Source organism: Poecilia formosa, unplaced genomic scaffold (assembly GCF_000485575.1).
Source record: "Poecilia formosa unplaced genomic scaffold, Poecilia_formosa-5.1.2 Scaffold12, whole genome shotgun sequence".
Classification (NCBI taxonomy): domain Eukaryota; kingdom Metazoa; phylum Chordata; class Actinopteri; order Cyprinodontiformes; family Poeciliidae; genus Poecilia; species Poecilia formosa.
In genome coordinates this window covers 1,406,689-1,429,661 of record NW_006799951.1, presented here as the reverse complement: position 1 = coordinate 1,429,661, position 22,973 = coordinate 1,406,689, and the positions used below count along the sequence as shown (strand labels likewise).

Here is a 22,973-nt window from a genome sequence, read left to right as displayed (position 1 = left end):
TTGCCCTGTGATTTAGTTTTAGTCTGACGAGGTAAAATCTTCAAAAATATTCAAAATAGAGCACCATCCTTTGGATGGCTTTAAAAAAAAACAAGACAATATTAAGACTCAAACACACTGGGTTTTGCTAGAAATAGCTAATGAAGCACAAGTCCATACATTTGCATTTTTAAAATCAGTCACAACACAAGGATATATGGAGAAATATGAATATAAGGAAATTACATAAAACAAAAGAGTGGTCTAATTGGATGGGAGAGAGGATGAATATCTTTAAAAGTGCACTGCTACGTCTAATAAAGCGCATTCTGATTCTCTTGACATACACAAAAAATAAAACACCAAGTCTAAAAAATACCAACACAAAACTGTTGTACTCCTTGAAACTACCACTCCTTCACAAAGCTCATTTAACACTGACGAAGAAAGAATTCAGTGTTAACAGAAGAAGTCCGGTATTAACCTCTGCACCAAAACATATTCATACATTTTTCAATATGCATATCTTTAGCTAACGCTATAGGCGACAGTGGAGACGCGGGAGCAGCTGTTAAGTGGTAATTACTCACAATATTCATAAAGCTCACATGGGAGGATTACTTACTGCAGTCTGAATCCAGAGAGACAAGAAATGATGGGAATACAAAAACAGACAGATGGTAAGAAGACTAATACACAAATGTGAGAGGTGTTGATGATGAAACGAGGGTACTGAAAAAAAGATGTGGGAATATAGCACATCTCTGCATAGAGCCTAATTAGTAGTGAGGTTTGTTTGACTTGGACATAAAGGACATATAGACTTTGTTTTTTCTTTTGTTTCTGAAACATATTTGAAATATTGGCTTTTGGCAACCTCTCAAAAGCCTTTCCTTGTTGACTGCAAGTAAACTTCATGTTTTTAAAGACAAACAGTAGCATTACTGCCAGAAATATTTCATTCTACTGCACATGCAAACAGCTACATTCAGCGCACATGTGAACTCAAATTGCAAATATCAAGACTGCATTGCACCCTCATGGCCGTGTTTTGTTGTGGGAAATTCAATTTTGCTGATGGCATAGTACTCTGGACACACATGGAAGTTAAGTAAGCAGTTGAAATTCTGTGTGTATTAATCAAAGGAAGGTTTATAGTAATTTATGAACTCAGATACTCTTACCTTGAGAGAGGGTTTTGCAAAAATGCATACACAGTCATATTAGAAATACATACATAAGCTATTTTGTTGTATCGCCAGATGTTCTGTGGCATACGGTGCTGGATGTGTCAAGTTACAGAACTTGGATAAGAAGACAAACGGCACAGGGGTTCAGTGATGCAAAGAGGCATATACTATTATGTCATGGGCAGCAGCGATATTTCTCAGGTTAACATCTAGAATTACCAGCAACGTTATTTAGAAGAATGCACTAATGCTGAGAATCTGAAACTGCAGTTGCAAAAAGCAGGAAGGAAAAAAGCCAAGACAACAGCAGAAGCATTCATCTCAGAGCAACGCCTCTGATCCAAACCTCAGTGGAGAAAAATCTGCGCAACTAGATAAAGAGCCTGCACATCACTGTAGTTAGTGGGATGTGTGGGTACAAGTGACAGACACCAAAGGGACATAACTCACATGCTGCTGTCGCCCAGCTCCTCGTAGAGGTTAGCAGTAGGGGCAGCGGCTGGAGCCGTTTTCCCTCCCGGTGGCAAAGCCATCTGGATCCTGGCAGTTTTGGCACACTCTGCTTGCCGCCTACAGAAAGTGTTTACATCCACACAAAGAATGATAAGCAATTCACGTTGCAATGCAGAACAGAAAGACACAACCTGGAACAATGAAAACACAGGAATCTTTTGCCTTCTTTATATTTGTCTTATTTAAGATAAGATTTCTGTAAGTTCCAGTCAGTTAATGTGGACCTTTGTCATTCATTGTACTGATTTAATGTTAAGATTTATGTGAATTGCAGAGAACTAATTTTATATTTATAACTTCTCAAAGAGAGAGAGAAAAAATCAGCACAGTTGCCAAGCTAAGAATTTTTCCCATGTTACACTGAAGAACTACCCAATGAGCCGACTTCTCTTAAGCAGCAGTTATATTAGTTGCACACATCTGATTGAAAGAAATATATATTCTACAAACAGCATATTTAAAATCCTGTGCTACAGTTGTCAAACACTATCTTAATAATTATCACAGGATAAAAATTTAACTTACAGGGGGGAACAACATGAATCATAACTTGGGTTCAAATCTTTGGCATATGTGAGCCGTCCCTGAACTCTCTAAAGTCTCACATTACTTAATCTTATTTCTTTTTGAAGAATTTGCTAAACTGTTACTTCTATATCTCAAAAGCTACACATTTAAAATCACCAGAACTTTTATAAATCAAATGCGGTTTTGGTGAATCAGTGATGTTACAGAAACCTTAATAGACCCATTTGTTGCTCAGCTGCCAGAAGTTGATATGCATTTTCGAGATCCACTCCCCCCCGCCCCCCATCAGGAATAATGCATGTTATTGACAGGTTTTAAGGCCTATGGTTGTATTAAGAGAGATTTCTGGAATGCCTAGTGTGACAACTAATTATCATTTTCTTTTAAGTCAATGCAAAGCTTGCTTTGAAATTAAAATTCTTTGCACTGAATTTTAGTAAAGACACTGACACAAGCATATATTGAGAAGACTAAGTGCATATTTTCTTTACTTATATCTGGAAAAATACCACAGTATCATAGTTTTTTTTTTTTTTTCCCCTCATATGACTTTAACTTCCGATTTGTTTTCCCAGAAGCTACGGCGTTTCCATTTTCTCACTTTCAGATACATTTTATATGTTGAACCTAAATAGGTTCGACAGCCCTTTCACTTTTTTCCAGAGCATTTATTTTGTCACAAGAAAAAATATTGCTAAGTGGAACTTTCCGTCTGAGAACACAACAATAGATACAATGTTAGAATGCTTTAAATCATAAAGAAGCAGTGATGATGAACCTCTTCCAGGATCTTTTGGGTGGAAAATCTCCTCCATATTCATGACTGCTGTGTGTGCTTTTTAGAAGCAATTTTTTATTTTATTTTAAAAGAACGAAAGAGAAAAACATTACAGTACACGCAGTTAAGCATAAATGATATGTCAGATCAACTGTTTCCAACAGAACAATCACGTGTGTTGGCTTTGGGTTCATTTTTCATTTGAATTTTATCAGATTTTCTGCATGAGAAGAAGTGTTCTGCCAAATTACCCATCCAGCCTGTGATCCACAAGTTGAGTCAGTGTTGCTTCATGTCGTCATGTCAGCAACATTACAGAAAGGTGGCATTAATGGGCAAACCTTTTTTCTTTTTTTTTTTTTTTTAATGTGACACAGTTGCAATATTTGGTCTAGCTTAAAAAAATGAAGATGAATGGAGAAAGATGAAACCTAAATTTCTATGACACACTGAAAAGTGAAATTAAAAATATTACTTACTCTTTGAATCTGATGAAAGTTTCCAAGCAGCGGAGAAAAAGAGATGAATTAAGACAAAAAGACAAGTTAGATAGAATTTTATACTTTTGAATCACAAATAAAATCACGTTGAACCTATGTGGGTAATGTCTTCATAGGTATTTTTTTAACATGTTAAGTAGTTTTTTGCTTAAAAAAAAAAAAAAAAGCAATAAAGACCAACAATTAAAGGAAAAAAAAAAAGACCCAAATTGATGTAAGCCATTAGCCCTGCTTGAATGACTGCAGGGCTCCCAGCTAACACTCATTTGTGAAGTGAATCTTGTATGCTTCATATTGCTTATTAAAAACAAAATTCAATTATTCCGCACGAGTAAGCAAATTGATGTCGTAAATATTATAGTGATTTCTAGATTTATGCAGCATCGAATTGTGTTGACAAAACATCAATGAGAAAATTACATTGTAATGTCATCACCTACAAAGTGCCATCTGCCATGACAGTTTGCATTTCATCTCTAAAGTCGCCATCAACAGCTTTCGGATGTGTTTGGTGCATTCATTCGGATGTGGACAACCAATCCACCCATCTGCCGTGAACAAACATTTGCCACACATAACCTTTTGAAGCACATCGACTTCTACAAAGAGAAGGAATGTCGCGCTTGCAGACATTACAGCACGTCTACTTCACCGATGTGGATGCCGTTTCAAAAAATAAAAAATAAATAAAAAGACAAAACTCTTGCATATTGCAGCACAGCCTGGAAAATAAGGGGCGCAATGCCCGTTGTGTGTGTGCGTCGGCTGGAGTTGATTAAGTAGAGCAAAGATGCGCTACGACACTAACAATTGGCTGTAGATGTTTGTCGCAAATGAGTGCTAATTAATCAGCTTTCACAGAGCATGAGCAGGAGATTAGCCCAGCAGAGTGCGCAGTCAGCATGTTTGATGAAAGATACATAATCAGAGAGAGAAAGCAAGAGAGCTAGAGGTGGCATTGAAGCGAGAGGTGCTTCCCCTTTATCATCAACACTTCACAAGTACTCTTTTCAATGAATTTGTTTGTGTTTATTCCTGGCTTTCCCTCAACAGCCTACAGGGTGTAGGATGTTAAAAACACATTGAAACATCAATTATAAATATCTGACTTGTCTACACAAGGCAAACCCTTTGGCGAAAACTGCAAAATGGCATCTCCCAAGATAGTTAACAATCTTCGCTGTTAGAAATTTCCTTGCGAAATTCCTTCAAGAAAGACTGCTAAAAGTTTGTCTATTAATTTCACAAAATCAAGAACTGTGGCTGACGAATGGGCACTGACTGTTTGTAGGTGACCATGACGATGAGGATGGCAGGAATGCAGCAGAGGATGATGATGATGGCCAGGGCCAAAAGCGCTCCCTCTGTGTAGCCCACAGCTTGAGCGGCCTTCTTCACACTGGCCACAATGTCTGGTGAGCGGATCTCCAGGATGCGGCCACCCTCACCCACATGTGGCTGGACCTCTTTGTTGATCTCCAAGACATTGCCGTCAAGAAACCTGGAGACAGAGAAATCATGACAGGGAAAACAGGATTATTTATTGCACTCAACTAAATAAACAGCATTTCTTTGTGTATTCAAGTCTAATACACAAAGATAATGCTGTTTTATTTATTTGCTCTTCACACAGTTGTTAACATAAGAGTCTTATACATTTGGTTTTATACCCACTTTTAAAATTTCTAGTTGGCAGATGTCAGCACATAGCAGACTAACCACACAATAATTGTTTTAATTAATGGAGAAGAGTCAAGTTAAATGAAAGGATAGCTCTTTGAACAAAGTATAACTTTTTTTTGACTGCACAAGGGTTCCACACAAAATCCTAACAGGCAGCCTAACCCTTGCTATTTTTGTTTTACAATCACATTTTGTAAAAGGAATACAATTATCCATCTATTTATTGTCTATACCAGATTGTCCTTGTGGAGTTTCAGGTGGGCAGGTGCCCATCTTCAGCGGTTCTTAAGCGAGAGATGGGTTACACCCCAGACAGCTGGTCAGTCCCTCACAGGGAGTGCAACCAAATTACACACAATATTCTGTTAAATTAGGCTGTCACTATAGAGAGCTAGACCAGCAGGTGCTGGACTTTTCACACATTCGTCATGTTTTAATTCAGCATTTCTGGTTGGATCCAAGAAAGAACCCTCCATCATATAACATTTTATTCCTCCCTTAGAGATGTTTTTGTCAGGCTGTGGAAAGATTGAAGAGATCTAGATCTGATCTCACTCATCACAGGAAGATGTCTGACAGTAAAGCAGCTCTGTTTTAATCTTTTGAGCTTTCAGCACGTTTGTATTGGAACACAGTGTATTGGAGATGTTGGCAGCCTCTGGAAATCTTTGACCTAAGAAGAACCTGCAGGTTCTAGAAAATAGCCACAGAAAAGGATCTTTACAGTAATCCAAGTAAAAAAAAGAGTAAGATTTACAATCATTCTGACTTTATTTTAAGTCAGTTAAACCATGCTTTACCGCAACCCTCCAATCCTGCACATCGTCTCTGGTGTTAATAAAAATGATAATGACTATTTACTGATTGATAGCTTGACAGGAAGAAAGGCAGAAAGAAAAGGGGAAGACATAAAGTAAAGGAATCAAACCCACTGAGCTCCAAACTACCACTGGTAGAACAGCTGATCTACCACTGAGCCACACGGGACACAATATATGCAGTTGTTACAGAGAAATAAGGAATGGTCAACATTGATATTAGAAGATCAGAATTTTCTAAAAAACTTGAAATTGTAAATTGAGCAAATGATTATGACTGATGCACCTCTAGAAATGAACAAAAAAATAAATAAATCAGATTTTAATGTCCGTATCAATGACATAAAATATTATATCAAAAAAGTTAACTGTGAATTTGATCAGACAAAAATTTTTAAGTATTTACATGAGCAGAATTTCACATCCATGGTTATAATCACCAGATTAGCCAAATTAGCACCTATATTGTAGTAGAAATATCATGTTGTTAAAGAAGCAAAAAGATAATAGCTTTCAAACATCCTCCATCACAAAGAAGCACACATGGTGCCAGGTCCAATTACTGTCATTTCTCTTTTTACATAGGTGGATAAATAAGTCTAGATGAAGGTCATTAACTGGTCTGTGGCAATCAATCCTGTAGAGAGCTGAAATGGTTGTGAGTGTTGCATTCAAGGTGGAACAGGGACAGGCTGCAATACAACACTCGCTAACAACACCGTCTTTCTCCTTCTGCGACAAAGTCACAGCCATATAACATGCAATTACCCCTCAGCACTGTCAGACATGTGTTGCATGCATAAATAGCTTTTCATTTTGAATATATATGGGTTTCTGGCTGTATTTAAAGGAAGGAGATGCTTATAAAACAGCACTAATGTATTAAAACTAGCTACAATCTCTTTTTATTGGCTTCGCCGCCATTGCAACTGATAGTTTGGCAAATGCCAAAAAAGCAGCTTACAAAACAGAAGTAATACCCTTCACTTGGCACAAACTCCTGTCTTGTCTCTAGTGGTCCTTGGATTGTGAAAAGCACACATGTATTTTTCAAAGATCAAAGATCTATAAATCGTACACGGCTATAAAATGTTTAAATGAACTTGGCTTTTTTTTTTTTGTCTCAAAGGTGAAAGATGGGTGGCTTCCTTCAGCATGAAAAAAAGGAATGACAATCAACAAGAATTCATAGAAATATACATCAATAGTATTAGACTGATCAATATGAATTATGCAGGAATCTATAAAGCAGTTTCATGTGTAAATGCTGTGTGTCTACTACAAGATGACATACATTATATTGTAAAATTCCAAAATGCTTTAAACCTTAGAATAAAATATTAGTCGCTGAAACTCTTAATGACAAAGCTTCTGTCAAACTTGACTAAGGTTTTATAAAGTCACTGAAAAAGTTAAATATTGGAACTCAAAGTGTCACAATCCTGATCACCTAATTAGCCTGAAGAACCTGCAAAGATTTTCTGAGCCTCTAAATGGTCTTTTAGTCTGGGTCCGTTGGTTTCACAATTATCTAGAAGTCTGCTGATGTGACATGTCCAGAAAACAGGCATTGGTACCCTTGGCAAGGAAGGAAAGTCATAAGATTGCAAAGGAACTATTTCATTCACAGAATGCTGTATCCAAGCATATTAGAAATCTGAGTGGGGTAGGAAAAGACACAGTGAGGATAATCAGTCAGGCAAAATCCATTCAAGAATTTGAGGGCGCTTCATAAAGGGAGAATGAGGTAGGAGTTAGCAGATTAAGAGCCGAAACAAATCCTTGCCGGAACGAGGGACAACATCAGAGGTGTGAAAAAGAAATGTGCTGTTTCTCAGTAGTCCACAATACTCTTTTCAGATGAAAATAAAGTTTGTATTCATAAAAAAAATAAAATAAAATAAAAAATAAAAAATCAAGGTCCCAGGGTCTGGAGAAATATTGGAAAGGCACAGAATCCATGTTCTCTGAAGTCCAGCTTGAAACTTTAACCATCAGTGATGTTTTGGGACGCCACATCATCTGCTGGTGTTTTCTGACGTCCACAGTTCACACAGCCTTGTATCTGTCATGATTTTTCTGTTCCCTGCCATGTTTTGTACTGCTTCACTGTTTGTCCCACTCCTGCTGATTAGTTCATTGCTCTTTCCAGTACTATTTAAAGTCTATTTAAACACCTGGTCCTCAGTCACTCAGTGCAATATTGTCTGTCCTCATCCAAGTCAAAGCCTTCAAGCATTCCTGTCCCATGTTTCTTTTTTTCTTTTTTATTCTGAAAGTCTGTTTTCAGGCTCTTTATCACCGTCTTGTGTCTGCTCCTTGTCTGTACTGTGAGTTACACTAATTCTGGCACTGAAACTTGTTTCATGTACCTGAAAGCTGATTATAGCCTCACAGATTTTCCTCCAAGGAATCTCTAAAGAGGAGTGCCCAGGAAACCATCTTTTACCAAGTAAAGATTTTCTTCCTCCTTCTGCAATCTTCCAAGTTTGTTGTCTACACTACTTACCTGCTTGTTTGTTCCACAGAGTTTTACCAGATAGCAGATCCAAGTTGCTCATCATCTTACACATTTCTATTATTATCAATTAATTTATTTAACCATTATTGGATTACCTGAACCTGAATTCCTGTACCAGCATGACCTGGAACTAGTCCTATTGGAAAATTGCGGTTGCGATGGGAGAGTCAATATTTCTCAAACATGCATTAAAGAATAAAAGAGAACTTTATGATGAAGGAATAAGATTATAACATGATATGAAGTCAAAACAGTCAACTTTACATCATACCTCACTTTAAAATATACCTTTTTCAATTGTCTTATGCAATATTCCATTTTTGAGACACTGATATTTGGGGTTTTGTTGCCTGTAAGACACAATCATCAAAATAAGAACAGTATATGCAAGGAATCTGGGAAAAAAAAAATACTACTTTTTAAATGTACCAATGCGATATTTAATCAGCCATCACACTTAAAGTATGATTTTACAGAAAAAGGTGAATGGTATTAAAAAGCTGAATCATTCATGACAGAGGCCACTATTTACAGTTCAAATGGTGTCTAGTCGAATGGTAAATGGTCTGTACGTGTATCGCATTTTATCAAATCCAGAGGACCCCAAAGCAGTTCACACTACATTCAGTCTTTCACAAACACATTTACATGCTGTTCCCTCTACTATCTCCTGAAACTATGCAGTTAGCTTTCAAAGATTACAAGACAGAGAAATAATCCGACACCCACCTGAACTCTCGTTCTAAGAGAATTTCATTAGAGCTAAAAAAATATGTACAAAGCTAAACATCAAAAGCAATAGAAGGAGCTCACTGTTGTAAGTGTAGAATGAATAAAATAGCACAAACTCAAATCTACTCAATATATTTACAGCACCATTCAAACACAGATTTCATCTCAAGATATTTTACAAAAAAAGTAATTTCCATTCAATTCCACATACATTACAATTAATCTTGGTTGTCAAACAGTGCACTCGGCTCACCTTATTATTCCCATTAGTTTAAAACGTTTACTGCCTAAGGAAACCCAGCAGAGTAAGATGGAAAATAAGGAGTTTAAAATAAGTCCCAGTAGTATTAATGTACTGTTCCATCAGAAAAGTGAAGAGATGTATTTTAGTAAGTGGGGAATTCTGTCTACAAAACTAAAATTAAAGATACAGAATACAGAACATGGCAACTGTGTGTGCAAGGATAGTTCTGAGTTTTACCCTTTTATGTTTTTGTTGTGCAAAATATATTGCACCCACCTGGCTATAATGATGGTCTTTTTTGTGGTTTAGGACACTCTCTTAGCAACACAGCGCTCAACGCTGCTATGTTTTCCCAGCTCTGAGGTCCTTTAAGGGGCTTTTGAGGTACTGGAATGATAGGTTGTTCAACAGATTGGGAATGACTCTTCACTAGACTCTCAGTTAATATTACTTTGACCTCACTCGATCCTCTTCATACTGTGACTTCCAATATTGACAGACATTGTACACCTGCAGGATAATCAAGGCTGTGAGGAAACAAGAAAGAGGTAACAGAGGGAAATCCCTGTAAAGAAAATGCCTAGAGGAACCTGAGAAATAAATTTTCATTGTTCGAAAAAGACAAAAGGTCAGTGGAGGCTACAGGCAAAACGCATCTATGTTTAAGCCAAAAACCCCAACATTCCTGAGGATTCATTTACACAAAGAGCATTTGGGCAACCGGTTTACTCAAACTCTTGTGACAAATTTCACCCACTTACTTGAAGAGCTCCTGCCGTGAAATGGCTCTGTTTGTCAGTGGATCGATGGCATACACCATTAGATCTGACTTGGTGTAGTCCTCCAGCTCATAGCCGTCGCCGTAGCGACGTGGCCCGATCGACTCAACGATCACCTTGGCACCGGGAATCTGGTCCTGCACATGACGCTCTAGAATGCTAAAACCAAAAATTAAGTTCAATTTAATGAACAGAGGAACAATGAAGCCTACCTATTAAAAAAAATAGTTATTTTAGACAAACATAAGGATGATTTTGGTTGGAGATATAAATCTAGTAGAATTTGCACTGTTGGCTTTCATCAACTTTCTGACATTGTTCATAACCTTTGCAGTCAAGACACTTCCACTGTGATAACTCTGTTTGGTGGCTCTTACAAGCACTAAAAAGCAACTGGGAATGCATTCTCCCAGTTGCATAAACTTAAACTCTATCAATATATACAAAGGCATGAATCTGAACAGTTATCTTCTTTATTAATGGATTAACCCTCTTTACAGAGCATCACTGTCTGTTATTCTATACTGGTGTGGTAACGTTTTAGAGGGGCTGAATTTGAGGTTTTCGTTAGCTTATAAATCACAATAATAAAGAAAACAGAAATACAGCCTGAAATATACAGCCTGCGTCATACATTTATGGGTTTCAAATTTTGAATTGAGCAACTGAATATTCTTGTTCACAAATGAAGGAAACGTGGAGTGAGTGAAAAATAATACAGGTCAAGAAAATGTACTATTTTGCAGCTCAATTACACTATTTGACAGTATTCATAGACGTACATTTATATGTATAATATTGCGTAGGGTAATTATTTAACATATGTTTACTTCAGACAACATGAGAATGAGCACACACATAATTTATAGTCCTGCATACCCTCAACCATGCTTCTCTTTTTAAGTGAAACTGACGTATTTACTTTCAAATTTGAAGATTGACTCATGTCTTACCTAATGATTTCCTCCTTCTTCTCTTCTACTAAGTAGGGAGGGACAGAGGAGACAACGACCTGCATGTCTAATGCGTTGACTACTGAAACCTGAGAAAGTGAGTGGAGCACAGAGGAAGAAGGAGGTGGGGAGACAGAAAAAAAAAATGGGACCACGAGTTAAAAAGACCACAGGAAATCAAGATAAATTGTGATTAGCCGAGTTATTCATGTACCCCACTGTGAGTTTGGCCGACTCATTTAAATGATTCTTTTGATGCAGCAAGTCAGACCCGGTAATTGCCTGCTTGTATTGGTGCCATGCGGCAAACCTAGCAGGTCTATAATTCTGATGCCACAGTTAAGTGCATAGGCAATGGCCTCTGTGCTCTGAAGCCAAATCTCCCATGTGGCTCTTGGAAAATTAGGTTTCCCCTTGAAAATTAACGAGTGCCATGCTTATGCACTCGCCGCTCTCTCATATTCAGGCAATGTCCCAGACCCTCCTTCTGTCTCATTAGAGACCTGTTAGCCAGACATATTCACTGCAACGGAAAAAACAAAAAAGCCTCCCCTGAGTAAGGGCAACCCCCCACCCCCAAAAAAAACAACAAAAAACAACAGAAACTGTATTTCATTTGGGGAACAGCAGAACAGAAACAGCGGGTGCTTGAGCAAATTATTTCAATAAAAGGCAAACATAAAGCAAGGCAGATGCATATATAATTTTGAGTTAATTTCTGTACTGAAACAAATAACTAATTAGATTATCAGCTAGTGGCCAAGGCCACACATTGAGAGCTTTTGCCCTCTGCAAATGATGCGGTTCACTAAACTATAATGCACCGCATAAGCATTTTAAGGCAAAAGATAAATGTCCTTTAACAAGTTAGCAGTAATACTAACAGATCAGCTTTAACCGAGGTAAACCAATTTCACCTTTACACATAACCAGCACCTGAATCTTTTTAATGATTGTTGTGAATAACATATGTTGCCACTACTCCTCAGAAGCACAAGTAAAACTTTATTCTATATACCCAACCAAAATAAACTGTAAATGTCAATGTTATCACATGATGCAATTCCAAAACTAAGCACAATAACTATATAGTTTTTTTTTTTTTAAGTTCATAGCAGAAAGTTAAAGTCTTCAAACTAATTCTGAAGGTTTTGAGCTACACATGTTTTCTTGTGAGTGCATGGGATTGTGTGCTTGTGTTCTCGTAAAAATAAGGTATGTATAGTTATGTTTTCTTTTTGTGTAAAACTGTTTGTGTGCATCTGTTTTGGCAACCAGTTGTGGACTTTCTCCAGCATATTGATGTGGCTTTTGAAAATAAGACTTTCAGGGAGTTTTCAGATCTCATGGCTGAGAAACAAACACCCTTTTACCTGATAAAATCTGAGATGCCTTCTAATGTTTTCAACTGCACATTTTGTGATGCCTCAAGTAGAACAAATCTATAAGATTGTTTAATACAAACTTAATAGGGTTGATATTCGATAAGAATTGTTTGTGTTCTGCATCATTTATGACTGAAAGTTCTGTGATTTCTGGTCATGTACAGTGTGATTGAAAACAGCATCAATGATAGCTAAAAGAGCATTTTCTTAAATTCTACCCATAAAGATATGAAAGAGTTTTGGTCTGAGTTTGACTCAAGTTATTAATAACATGGGGAAATTAAGTAGTATTTAATCAAAATCCCATATAAAATATCGGGCAAGCAAATCAGCTGTCTAAAACAAAAGTTACACATTGTACAGGAACTGAGGAAAAAAATAAATCTGACAATTCATGCATCGGTTTGCTTTGTAAACTGCTCTGACAATAAATCAATAGGCTGCAACTATAATGGTGACATGTTAGTCAACAACCAGGAGTACATAATCACCTTGAAAATTGTGTTTAGCAATGTGTACATACTTGCAGTGCAGACTGCAAAAACCTCTAAACAGAATACTCACCACCACTTCAGCACTGCTGCTGAAACCTTTCCCATAGTCATCAGTGGCAATGACTTCAAACTTGAAGTAGGACCTTCGCATATTTCGAAACATGATGGCTGACTTAATGATTCCAGTGTAGGCCTCGATGACAAAGCTGTTCTGACCCTCTGCTGTGGGAGGTATAATTAGGCGGTATGCCATGGCGCTGAAGTTCCCCGTGTCCTTATCAGTGGCCTGTAATAGAAAAGCAGCAAGCAGTAACAAAGTGGAAAAGAAATTAAAAATGATCAACATAATATTTAGAAAAAGAGGTCAAATGGCAATGTTGCTCTAAGTGCTCTAATTCGCTTTTAATAAATACCAAGCATGTGCCAAGGTGGCCTAGAGCCATAAGTAATATACCTGCCCATTACCTACTGGAATACATTTAACATGTACTGTGAAAAAGTCCAATTGACACGGTGGAAAAGTATCGTGCTGGTATTTATAAGCAACAAATCCAAATTTGTCCCCAGTGACATTATATGCATCCAATTATTGCGATGTGCCTGACACTTGGTTTTGATGAGGTAGAGCAGAGTGATATTTTCAGAGAAAACAGCAGCGTGGTGTGCTTGATAATGGGAGTGTGGGGACTGAACAAAAATGTTTGGTCAGGCAGTCTAACAATGAGCTCATTTTTAGCTAAAGAAAACCCCACCAAAAAGAAGGGGGTATATGTATATGTTGTTTAAAATGTACATTTTATTTAAATTTTCACTATCAAGGACTGAGCAAATCTGATCAGCCACTGAGCTCCGATACAAGTGTCTTTTGTTTGTGTATGTGGTGACACTGATAAATTGCAGCAACCTCTCTTTTTTTTTTTTTTTTGTCTTGCAATTTGAAACAGAGGGGGTACACAGTATTGGATGCAGTCTTGAAGAAAGTGCAAAAGTCAATACAGTCAGATATTCTCACCAGAATACATTTTTATGAATTACATTTGCCAACATTACGGATAGAGAGATAAATCCCTTAAATTGTTATGGACACACAGTGAGGTGCTTAAAGTAGAGCACTAGAAGTCTGTGCTTCAGGTTTAGCATACACTTAGTTCTTCTTTACAAGCACCAAAGAATGAACTTTTATGAAATAAGCCTGGGAGCTTCTCATGCTTAAGTACAACTATTCGCAGTTTTAAAAGGCACGGGAACAGGCGGTCACAGGGGAAGCCCAAAAGAGTAATTTGCATTGCCACGAGTCGGATTAGTCTTTGAACAAAATTACGTTTCCCAAGGAAACATACTTTTTTAACCAAAGAACAGATTTATCTGCTTTATTGAACATTCATTATCTTAAGTATGCACTACCAAAATTAAACCTTAAAAACATAATTAAATGCATTCATAAAACACTTGCAATACCTGTGTGTTTCTGTGGAGCAAAGGGAGACGTAAACTTTTCTTTTCATAACCTTTATCTTCAAATATCATCCAGTGGATGGGGAAAACGGCTCTCAGTTTTGTAAGTATGGCATATAACGAACTGCCACACTTAGTAGTAAACACTTTGGTGCATTCCAAGTTAAATAAGACAAAAAGAAGTTGCCTTTTTGTTTTATTCCAATACTACATACAAACATTCAACAAAATACTTTGAAAACTTCTGCAATAAACACTCTTATAGAAAGTTTAAATAACCATGTCTACCATTTGGGTTTATACATTATTACTTTACAGAGTAGTTGTCTGGGGTTTTACTGTTGCCCAATCACAAACAATTCTTGATAAGTGACAATGTTTTAGAAAGGAACTTTTGTTTTACTTTTCTGCTTGTTTTCCTGTTGGAGAAGGTACCAAGCAAGGATCTTATTGATGGGTGGATCAATAAAAGCACTGTCACAACCTGTCAGAGTATAGACATCGGATTTTTCTTGCAGCAAAGATTTCACTTCTGTCAGCTAAGCCCAAATGCATCAAAACCGTCAATGATATCTATATTTTTTTTGTTTATTTCATCGTCTGTGAGAGGAAGGCTAGTATTGGCCCGTGGAGCAATACAAGTGAGAAAAATACAAATATTCAGTTAAAATGGTAACTATCAAGAGATATTTTATTATATCTGTACAATAAATAGAAATGCCACTTTGAGAAAAGTTGGAAAGCATCATCTAAAAATTGGTTTTATCAGTTTGCTCTATCTTACACTGTAAGCTAGAGAAAGGCCAAAGCTTCACAAGTTAAATATCGCAGGGGAGCTCAGTAACAAAAACTTATGGCCAACATACTGCAACATATTTCTATTTTTGTATATTGAAGACAATGTGCAGATTTTACCTGCATGTGAATGAAAGTAGACAACAAACAGAGCAAAACTGACAAAGAGATGTAACCAGAGATCGTGGAACAGATCAAACTGTGCGGAGTAAAGCCGATCGGATGAATTGTCACACCAAGGCTGCCAGGGAAGGGAATCAGGCACTCCAGGTTCAGCCAATTCCCTCTACATATACTGCATCAAAAAATAAATAATAAATAAATAAATAACTTATTTTCTATTTTCTTACCACTATTTTGAGAACAGAGCTGAAAATCTTGGTGTCTTCAGTCACACCACCTATGTAGAGCTTTCTGGAGAAGACGGGCGGGTGGTCATTTTCATCCTCTACATAAATAAACACCTTGGCAGTGTTGGCTGCAAAAAGCAAAAAAACAAAACAAAAAAACAAAAAAACACAAAGGTATAAATGTAAATAAATAAATGAACAAATAAAGTTCTGGACAGACTTTCACTTGAGCTAAAAATGCAGGTCTAATTTCCATTTCTCTTAGGCAATGTGAAACCAAAAAAACTTTGGCATGTACTGTGAGAAACACCAATTTGAGCGAGTCACTGTATTTCAAGAGTCTAATAAGCCAAGTTTGCTGAACCCTCATGCATTTATAAATGAAAAAAAAAGAAGAAAAGAAAGAAGATCGGTTGGGAAACTTTCATCTTTAACAGCCAGAAGCTTATTCAGTCATGTGGCCTGTAGATAATCAGATTCTGCATAATTTGGCCTTGAAACTGTCAGATCAGAGTATGAATAAAGTTCTTCTGTTCCCAAGACAACTCTGAAATGTATTACTTCATGGAAAATAACACAAAAGTATCTTTTTTTTTCTTTTTTTTTTAAAGAAAACCTTTTTTTTATTTCATACTTTCAAGGATGGTCACTTCTGAAACAATTTCTATCGGGTTTTAAATTGTTATAAAAATGTAAAAAAAACAACAAAAAAAAACAAAGCAAAACATGAAAAGCCAACCTTTTCTTAGATAATTTCTAATTGGCTATGATAACTATCTGAAATGATTTTATATATGTTCTTTTTAAAATAGCTCAAAGTCAGTCTGATTGGGTGGAGAATTCATACAGATTATCGAATGGTTTTAGGCCTGGACTTCGACTGGGCCGTTCAGCGCATTGAAATTCTGTGATCTAAACCTTACTATAGCTCTATCAGTTTATTAGCCCTCCTACTGTCTTAGGCTTTCTGACAAAGAAAAATGTGGGAAAGACTCCCTAAATCAATCCATTATTTGAAGCTTTGGATAATCTTAATTAGAACAATTACATCCTACACAGAATGTAAAATTAATCAATGGCCTTTTTAGTGAAGCTTCACATATGTCATCGCTTGCATTTTTCTTAAGCAATCATCATCACTCATACGATCCCTCCAGGTCTGCCGGTTGGACAAATACAATATCAAGGACCTCTTTTTCTTCACAAAAATGTAAAGTCATCCTGCAGTGAAACTAAGGATGCATCAAGGAGTTGGAAAGAAACCCCAACACATCACATTAAATTACATACACAGTGGCTACAGTGTGAATCACATATGGACAGGGCTCAAGGGGATGAGTTTATCTCTCCTCCCTCTCTGTTTTTAAAAGTGCCCACACTCCTCAGAGACTTTTAAAACATAAATACAGCAAGTGCCCTTCTCTAGTTCTCTTTTACACACTCAGAACGTAAATGCATGGGAAAAAAAAAAAAACAGGCCCATTAAAAGAAAGGATCGCTTCAGAGAGGAGAGCAGTAAAGGGTGTGTTCCCATCTACAAAGCATGGCTGTCTTACATTCTGACCTTATGATAAATTAATGTGTGTGTACAGAATGTATTACATACATAAACTCTGCACTTGTCCTAAGACTAGCAATCACATACCCAGAGTACTCTCCCTTCTGGGTAAGTGAGATAGTTTCACTGACCCAAAAGTACACCAGTGGTGTACAACCTAACTCAATTATCATAACTCTGAGATAAAAGCTGTTCTTTATTGTAAAGCCTCCGTAATTGGTTACAAGTGAGGAAAGAAAAATCCATCTACCCACTCAAAAACTCTCCCTTATGTGTGAGACAAGAGCCCTCTTATGGTTTCTGTGCCTGACTACTGTGTACTTGTAATTACTGTCATTACAATGTGAGGGCCACACAGAGTGAGAAGATGAGAGGCGTGAAGAGCAGGCCATTGATTATTCCTTGACCAGGTTTGGAGGCAGCATATTATTTGTCATCGTAGGGAACTTGTATGTCAGTAAACTGGGCATTAACAAGCCTAATGAAAACCTACATGTAGTAATAATATCAGAGAAAGTGTTATCTAAAGCCTCTGTCAGCTACAAACAAAACCAAATAAATCCACAATAGCATTTAAAACTTGTATTTGTGGAAGTACATAGAGAAATCTGTAAACCCCACAATTTAACGCACGTGGAGCCTGCAAAGATTTAGAACTCTAGAATAAAAAATTCTGTCGTTAGCTTGCAGATGCAGTTCAATACAAAAGAGTATACGAAAAAAAAAAAACAAACACTTTTTATACATTTGTTATAAACATAGCAGCATTTTTCAGTTTTTTTATTCTCCTGATTTGGTGGTGAACAACGTAGGATATTTTATTTATGCTTTAAAAATTTTCTTCTTTTTCAATGGTTTTATGATACATTTAAATTATCTAAGGAACTGGGTTTCCAGTTTCTTAGATCGAAAAACCTACCAAAATTAACCATTTGAAATATGCCTCTGTCTGTGAAAGGGAATTATATGAGAGTTTTCCTTAAATGATAGCCTTAAATAATAATGATAATATAAAAATACTAATAGATTAGGCTATTAAGGCCATTTCTAAATTCATATACTTGGACCAACCCAAACTAAGTAATTATATTTTAACAGAAATATGGGAAGCACAACCCTTAAATGAACAAACACATTTTTTAAGCATATTTCACTTAAAGAAAAAGAAAAAGAAAAAAGAAAGCACAAGATGAATTAATTAGATATTCTTTTTCTATGAATAATCTCACACATTCCCCATATAAAGAAGAAGAGCATAAATTAAAACAAATGACGATTAATATACTATTAAAATACATTTGAAGCAGGGACAGATGGATATATGTTATAATAATTATGTATTAGACAAACCTTTTCCAGTAGTTTCTGCTATTGCTGCCCATTTTAAATCACACTGGCATTTTATAGTTAATCTTAAACAATAGGTAAAAAAAAACAAAAAAAACTTACAAACTCACACAGCAAATAATCTATCTGGTTATGTGAAGATGTTGCTTGTCTGTATCAGAATGTGCAGCGAACATTTAAATCAAATATGATTTTACTGTTATAGTCTATCACAAAACCATGGTAAAACACCTATATTTAAAAGTTATTTCTTACTTTTAGAAGGCACACGCAGGTTGGACATAACAACTCCCAAAGAATCTGCCTGCACCCTGAGAACGAAGCTGGTTATATTCTCATAGTCCAGAGGTTGGGCAATGGAGATGACACCTGTGCTGCTGTCCACTTTAAAGTGACCTGCAAACAAGAAAACATGGTGACTATTAAAATAAAAGGGTTGTTTTCCTCCTTTTTTATTTCTGCTTTTGATTGAATTTGATATGTTTGTCACTTTTCAAATGTAAAATAATTTTTGCTTCTCTTTGCCAACAAGTTTAGCAAGCCATTTAAAGTCTGAGTGCAACAGAAATGTGATTTTCTATATCTATGCAAAGATGCAGTTAATATAAACTCTGTCGCCTTCAATATTAAGAAAAATCCTGTTGGATTTTTTTTTCCTCAGGGACACTTTACAACAAAAAACAAAACTCATTCTCAGTATATGGTAGTACAAACAATTTTGCACCTAAGATGGGAGTTTCTCTCTAATCAAATAAATAAAAAGCAGTTTTCTTCAAAGCCGCAGTCTATGTCACAGACAATCCCAGGTAGGAAGTATGTGGAAAAGCCTTTTTGTATCTTGTACCCAGAGAAAATTCAATTAGTCTTCATTTCCTGCACCGTATTTGATCTGTAGGCCATACCTAGTTCATTTCCTCCAACAATGGAGTAGAAGATGGTTTGATTCATAGCAGCAGCTAAAATAGTCCCCACTGCAGTGCCAACTGGAGACAGCTCTTTCACTGGCAGAAACCTGGAAAGACATCAAACAACTAGTAAGGCAGCCATTGCTGTCCAACACTTTGGTCAAATCAGTATAAAGAAAGTAGAAGAAAGTATAACTGAATGGTCAGTTGTTGTGTCCAACAAAAATGTATGCACTATGCGTCAGTGTTGTATATTTTCTAAGAAAAAAAAAAAAAAAAAAAATTATATATATATATATATATATATATAGTTTGGGTCACACAAGATAATGTCAGTTTATTTAAAACTGGATCTTATTTGGAAACAGTGCATGAACAGAAATTGGAATTGCGCATTTCATAACAGAGGGATTATGAACATGGAGAAAGAATATAGCTATAACATGACATCATACAAAATTACATCAAATAAACAACTGATAAATTTAGGCAAATAAGAAGACATGACTGCAATCATAGAATAATTTGACTTATACAGGTAAGTTGCATTAGAAAGAAGCCAAGAGTAAAAGACACAGCAAAGGTTAAACAACAACAACAACCAGATGCACAATTAAAATGCCATACAGAGAGAAACATGACACAATACTGACAACAGACACAACTCCCAGTATGAATGCAAAATTTTGCAAGATGAAAGAAAACATTTGAAAGAGTAACACGTTCGCTTACTGTGCCAATACTCTCCATTTACTTTAATAGGTTTTGTCATGCAACATCATTTATCCTGCAGATCAAGCCAATCAACACAGTTTATCTCACAGGTGCATAATTAGTTAAATCATTTTCTTTGAGCAAAATGTGGTTGAGGTAAAAAAAGAAAAAAAAAGAAAAGAAAAACAAAACAAAAATAAACAAATCTTAAAGTGGTGCCACATCTCTGTGTATATCACACAGTAGCTGCATAATAAAGCAAAGCATTCTCTCCCCCAGAGTAGGACTGTGTAAGGGCATGAGCAGCAGATCGAAAAAGAGAGCTGAGCAGAAAAGAAACACTCCTTTTGTAGTTTTTTTTTCCTTTCTCTTATTTATGGTGAAATACTTAGGGGAGGATAACGTTCCCAGTTTGTGGCTGTGACAGTGTGATAAAGTCTTCATATTATGGAAGATTTTAACTGTAAACCCCCAAGAAACCTTAAGGTTTTTCACTTAAAGATACAAAAAAAACCCATAAATAAATAAATAAAAATTGCAGAGGGATAAGGTATACTGGGATTCAGCCTACTCATTTGTCCTTCGGCATTATTTTTCCTTACGTGATTATTAATGAATGAACAAACTTATGCATTCAGTCATTAATTCTGAAAATTGCTGACACAGCAAGTATATATTTACCAATTCATTCATGAAATTCTTTAAATGTAACATTTATAGAGTTGCTTAGAAACAGATATTACTCAAATATCTTCTTGTCGAAAACATCCACATTACATATCTGTCTAATACAATACATACCTGTCCAAAAAGGTGCATATTGATTTCAAGCTGAAATGATTTCCCCTGTTCTTCATGGAAATTACAGCTCCCATAGAGATACGGTAAAGCTGTAGGTGTTGAGGAACGATTTGAAGATGGCATCATCTCACTGTTGTGATATCTTTTTTTTTTTTTTTTCGCTTATGCTTATTCTCTCATTGTTGTATATAAAGTATGATTCAGTGTTTACATAATATCAAATTTCAAATTCAATTCCAAGGTTTACTATAGTTCACAGCAACTGCAGGAAATGTGTCACTGTTTTGGAAAGAGCACAAAATCATAATGACCTGTACTTGTATTTATGTAGCACTTTATCAAGTCCCGAGGACCCCAAAGCAATTTACATAACATTCAGTCATTCACCTGTTCATGCACACATGGACATGCTGATGATGGTGAGCTGCTAAACTGTAGCCACAGCTGCCCTGGGGCAGTCTGACAGAGGCGAGGCTGCCATGTGCCAGCATCAGTGTGCCCTCTGGCCACCACCAGCAGGCAAGGCGAGTGAAGTATGAAGTGCAGACACTCAAACCTTTACAGGATAAACTCCTGCCAATGTCCAAACTTCCTGATTCTAATGTAGGTGCACCTTAAGAGATTAGAATATTGGGAAAAAAAAATATATATACACACATATATATATATTAGAAATTACGTGTGTTCACACATTGGAATAGGCCTGTTGGAAAATGAAATCAACATCTCCATAAAGTTCGAATGTCTCTAAAATGTCGGAATAGATGGCAGCACAGTGTACAAACACTAGACGATGACATGAATCCCCAAATCATTACTGACTGTAGAAACCTCACACTGTCCGTGTCTTTTCTTAAGGTGATATTAAAAATTTGCTTTCATCTGGAAGAGGACTTTGAAACACTGAGTCACAATACAGTCCTTTTTTCTCCATAGACCAGGTAAGAAACTCCTCATGTTGCATCCGGTTAGCGGCTCAACTCAAACAATGTGACTATTCTAGCTTATCTCTGGAAAACATCTGTGTGTGGTGGCTTTCGAAGCACTGCTTCCGCTTTTACAACACCGTAAATCCTTTCCAAACTCCTAAATAGGATTTCCTTCACAATCCAGTAAAGGTTGTGGTTACACCTATTGGTTATGCACCTTTCTCTACCACAAGTTTTTTTTTTTTTCCCCCCTGTATACCATGAATGTGCTAGGACACAGAATGCTGATGTTATGGGGTTAATAAGTAAATGATCTGATCTTTACCAGCTTCTAAGATCATATCTAACCTTAAGCGATTAAGGTCGTAGAATACAGCAACTGTAAATGCAGACGGCTAAACTGAGATACTTTTTAACCTTCCATACTTTTTGGATTGACCAAACACAGATACTGCAGCATCAGCAGTTTGATGTTAGCAGTGGTGTCCAGTGTGGCTTGTTCCAAATCAAAGACATTGATTCATCACAGTTACTACTTTTGCTGCTTTGGAGGTGCAACAAATGTCTGTCTCTGCACTTTCCACACAAAATAATGAGGTGCAATGACCCCCGGAGTGAGACTACTGAAAAATGTCTGCCTCAAAGAGGCTTCTCACATAGCAAAACGAGGGGATACAACTTTAAGATCGAATGTTTTCAGTCTTCTCAGATTAAAGAACGAGTCTGTTTTGTTAAGATACATACTGCAGCATCGCTAAGCGAGATATGCTGATTTATCTTAGGGGTTATCTTTCAATTTAAGAAGAAAATGAAGGCAGTCTGGAGCAGACACAATGTGAATTCCAGGAGGAGGCAACACTGTTATCACCTTCCTACAAAGTGGCTCTGCCTGAGGGTTGAAAACTGCTGAGGAATGCCATGGTGGATATTATTATGACTAAAGTATGCCAATTATTGTAAAAGTGGAACCACATGTAAACAGGACCTTGGACAGATAAATTGGGTGATTTAGACTGACAGGT

General features: G+C 36.6%; 1 protein-coding gene across 13 annotated transcripts in view; it reads right to left on the bottom strand.

The window, feature by feature from the left end:
• Positions 1-22,973, bottom strand: part of LOC103133520 (protocadherin-15) — a 191,749-nt gene that overhangs the window by 19,514 nt on the left and 149,262 nt on the right. For 7 of the 13 annotated variants that reach the window (XM_007545284.2, XM_016667931.1, XM_016667935.1 and 4 more), the window contains 9 exons: positions 19,505-19,614; positions 18,858-18,998; positions 15,698-15,825; positions 13,168-13,383; positions 11,219-11,307; positions 10,248-10,424; positions 4,771-4,989; positions 3,468-3,476; positions 1,620-1,739 (listed from right to left, as the gene is read on the bottom strand). In XM_007545284.2, the coding sequence (XP_007545346.1) occupies positions 1,620-1,739; positions 3,468-3,476; positions 4,771-4,989; positions 10,248-10,424; positions 11,219-11,307; positions 13,168-13,383; positions 15,698-15,825; positions 18,858-18,998; positions 19,505-19,614 (1,209 nt within the window). Of the gene's footprint in view, positions 1-604; positions 611-1,619; positions 1,740-3,467; positions 3,477-4,770; positions 4,990-10,247; positions 10,425-11,218; positions 11,308-13,167; positions 13,384-15,697; positions 15,826-18,857; positions 18,999-19,504; positions 19,615-22,973 lie in introns of all 13 variants that reach the window. The other 6 variants (XM_016667929.1, XM_016667930.1, XM_016667928.1 and 3 more) reach the window with 1 other exon arrangement.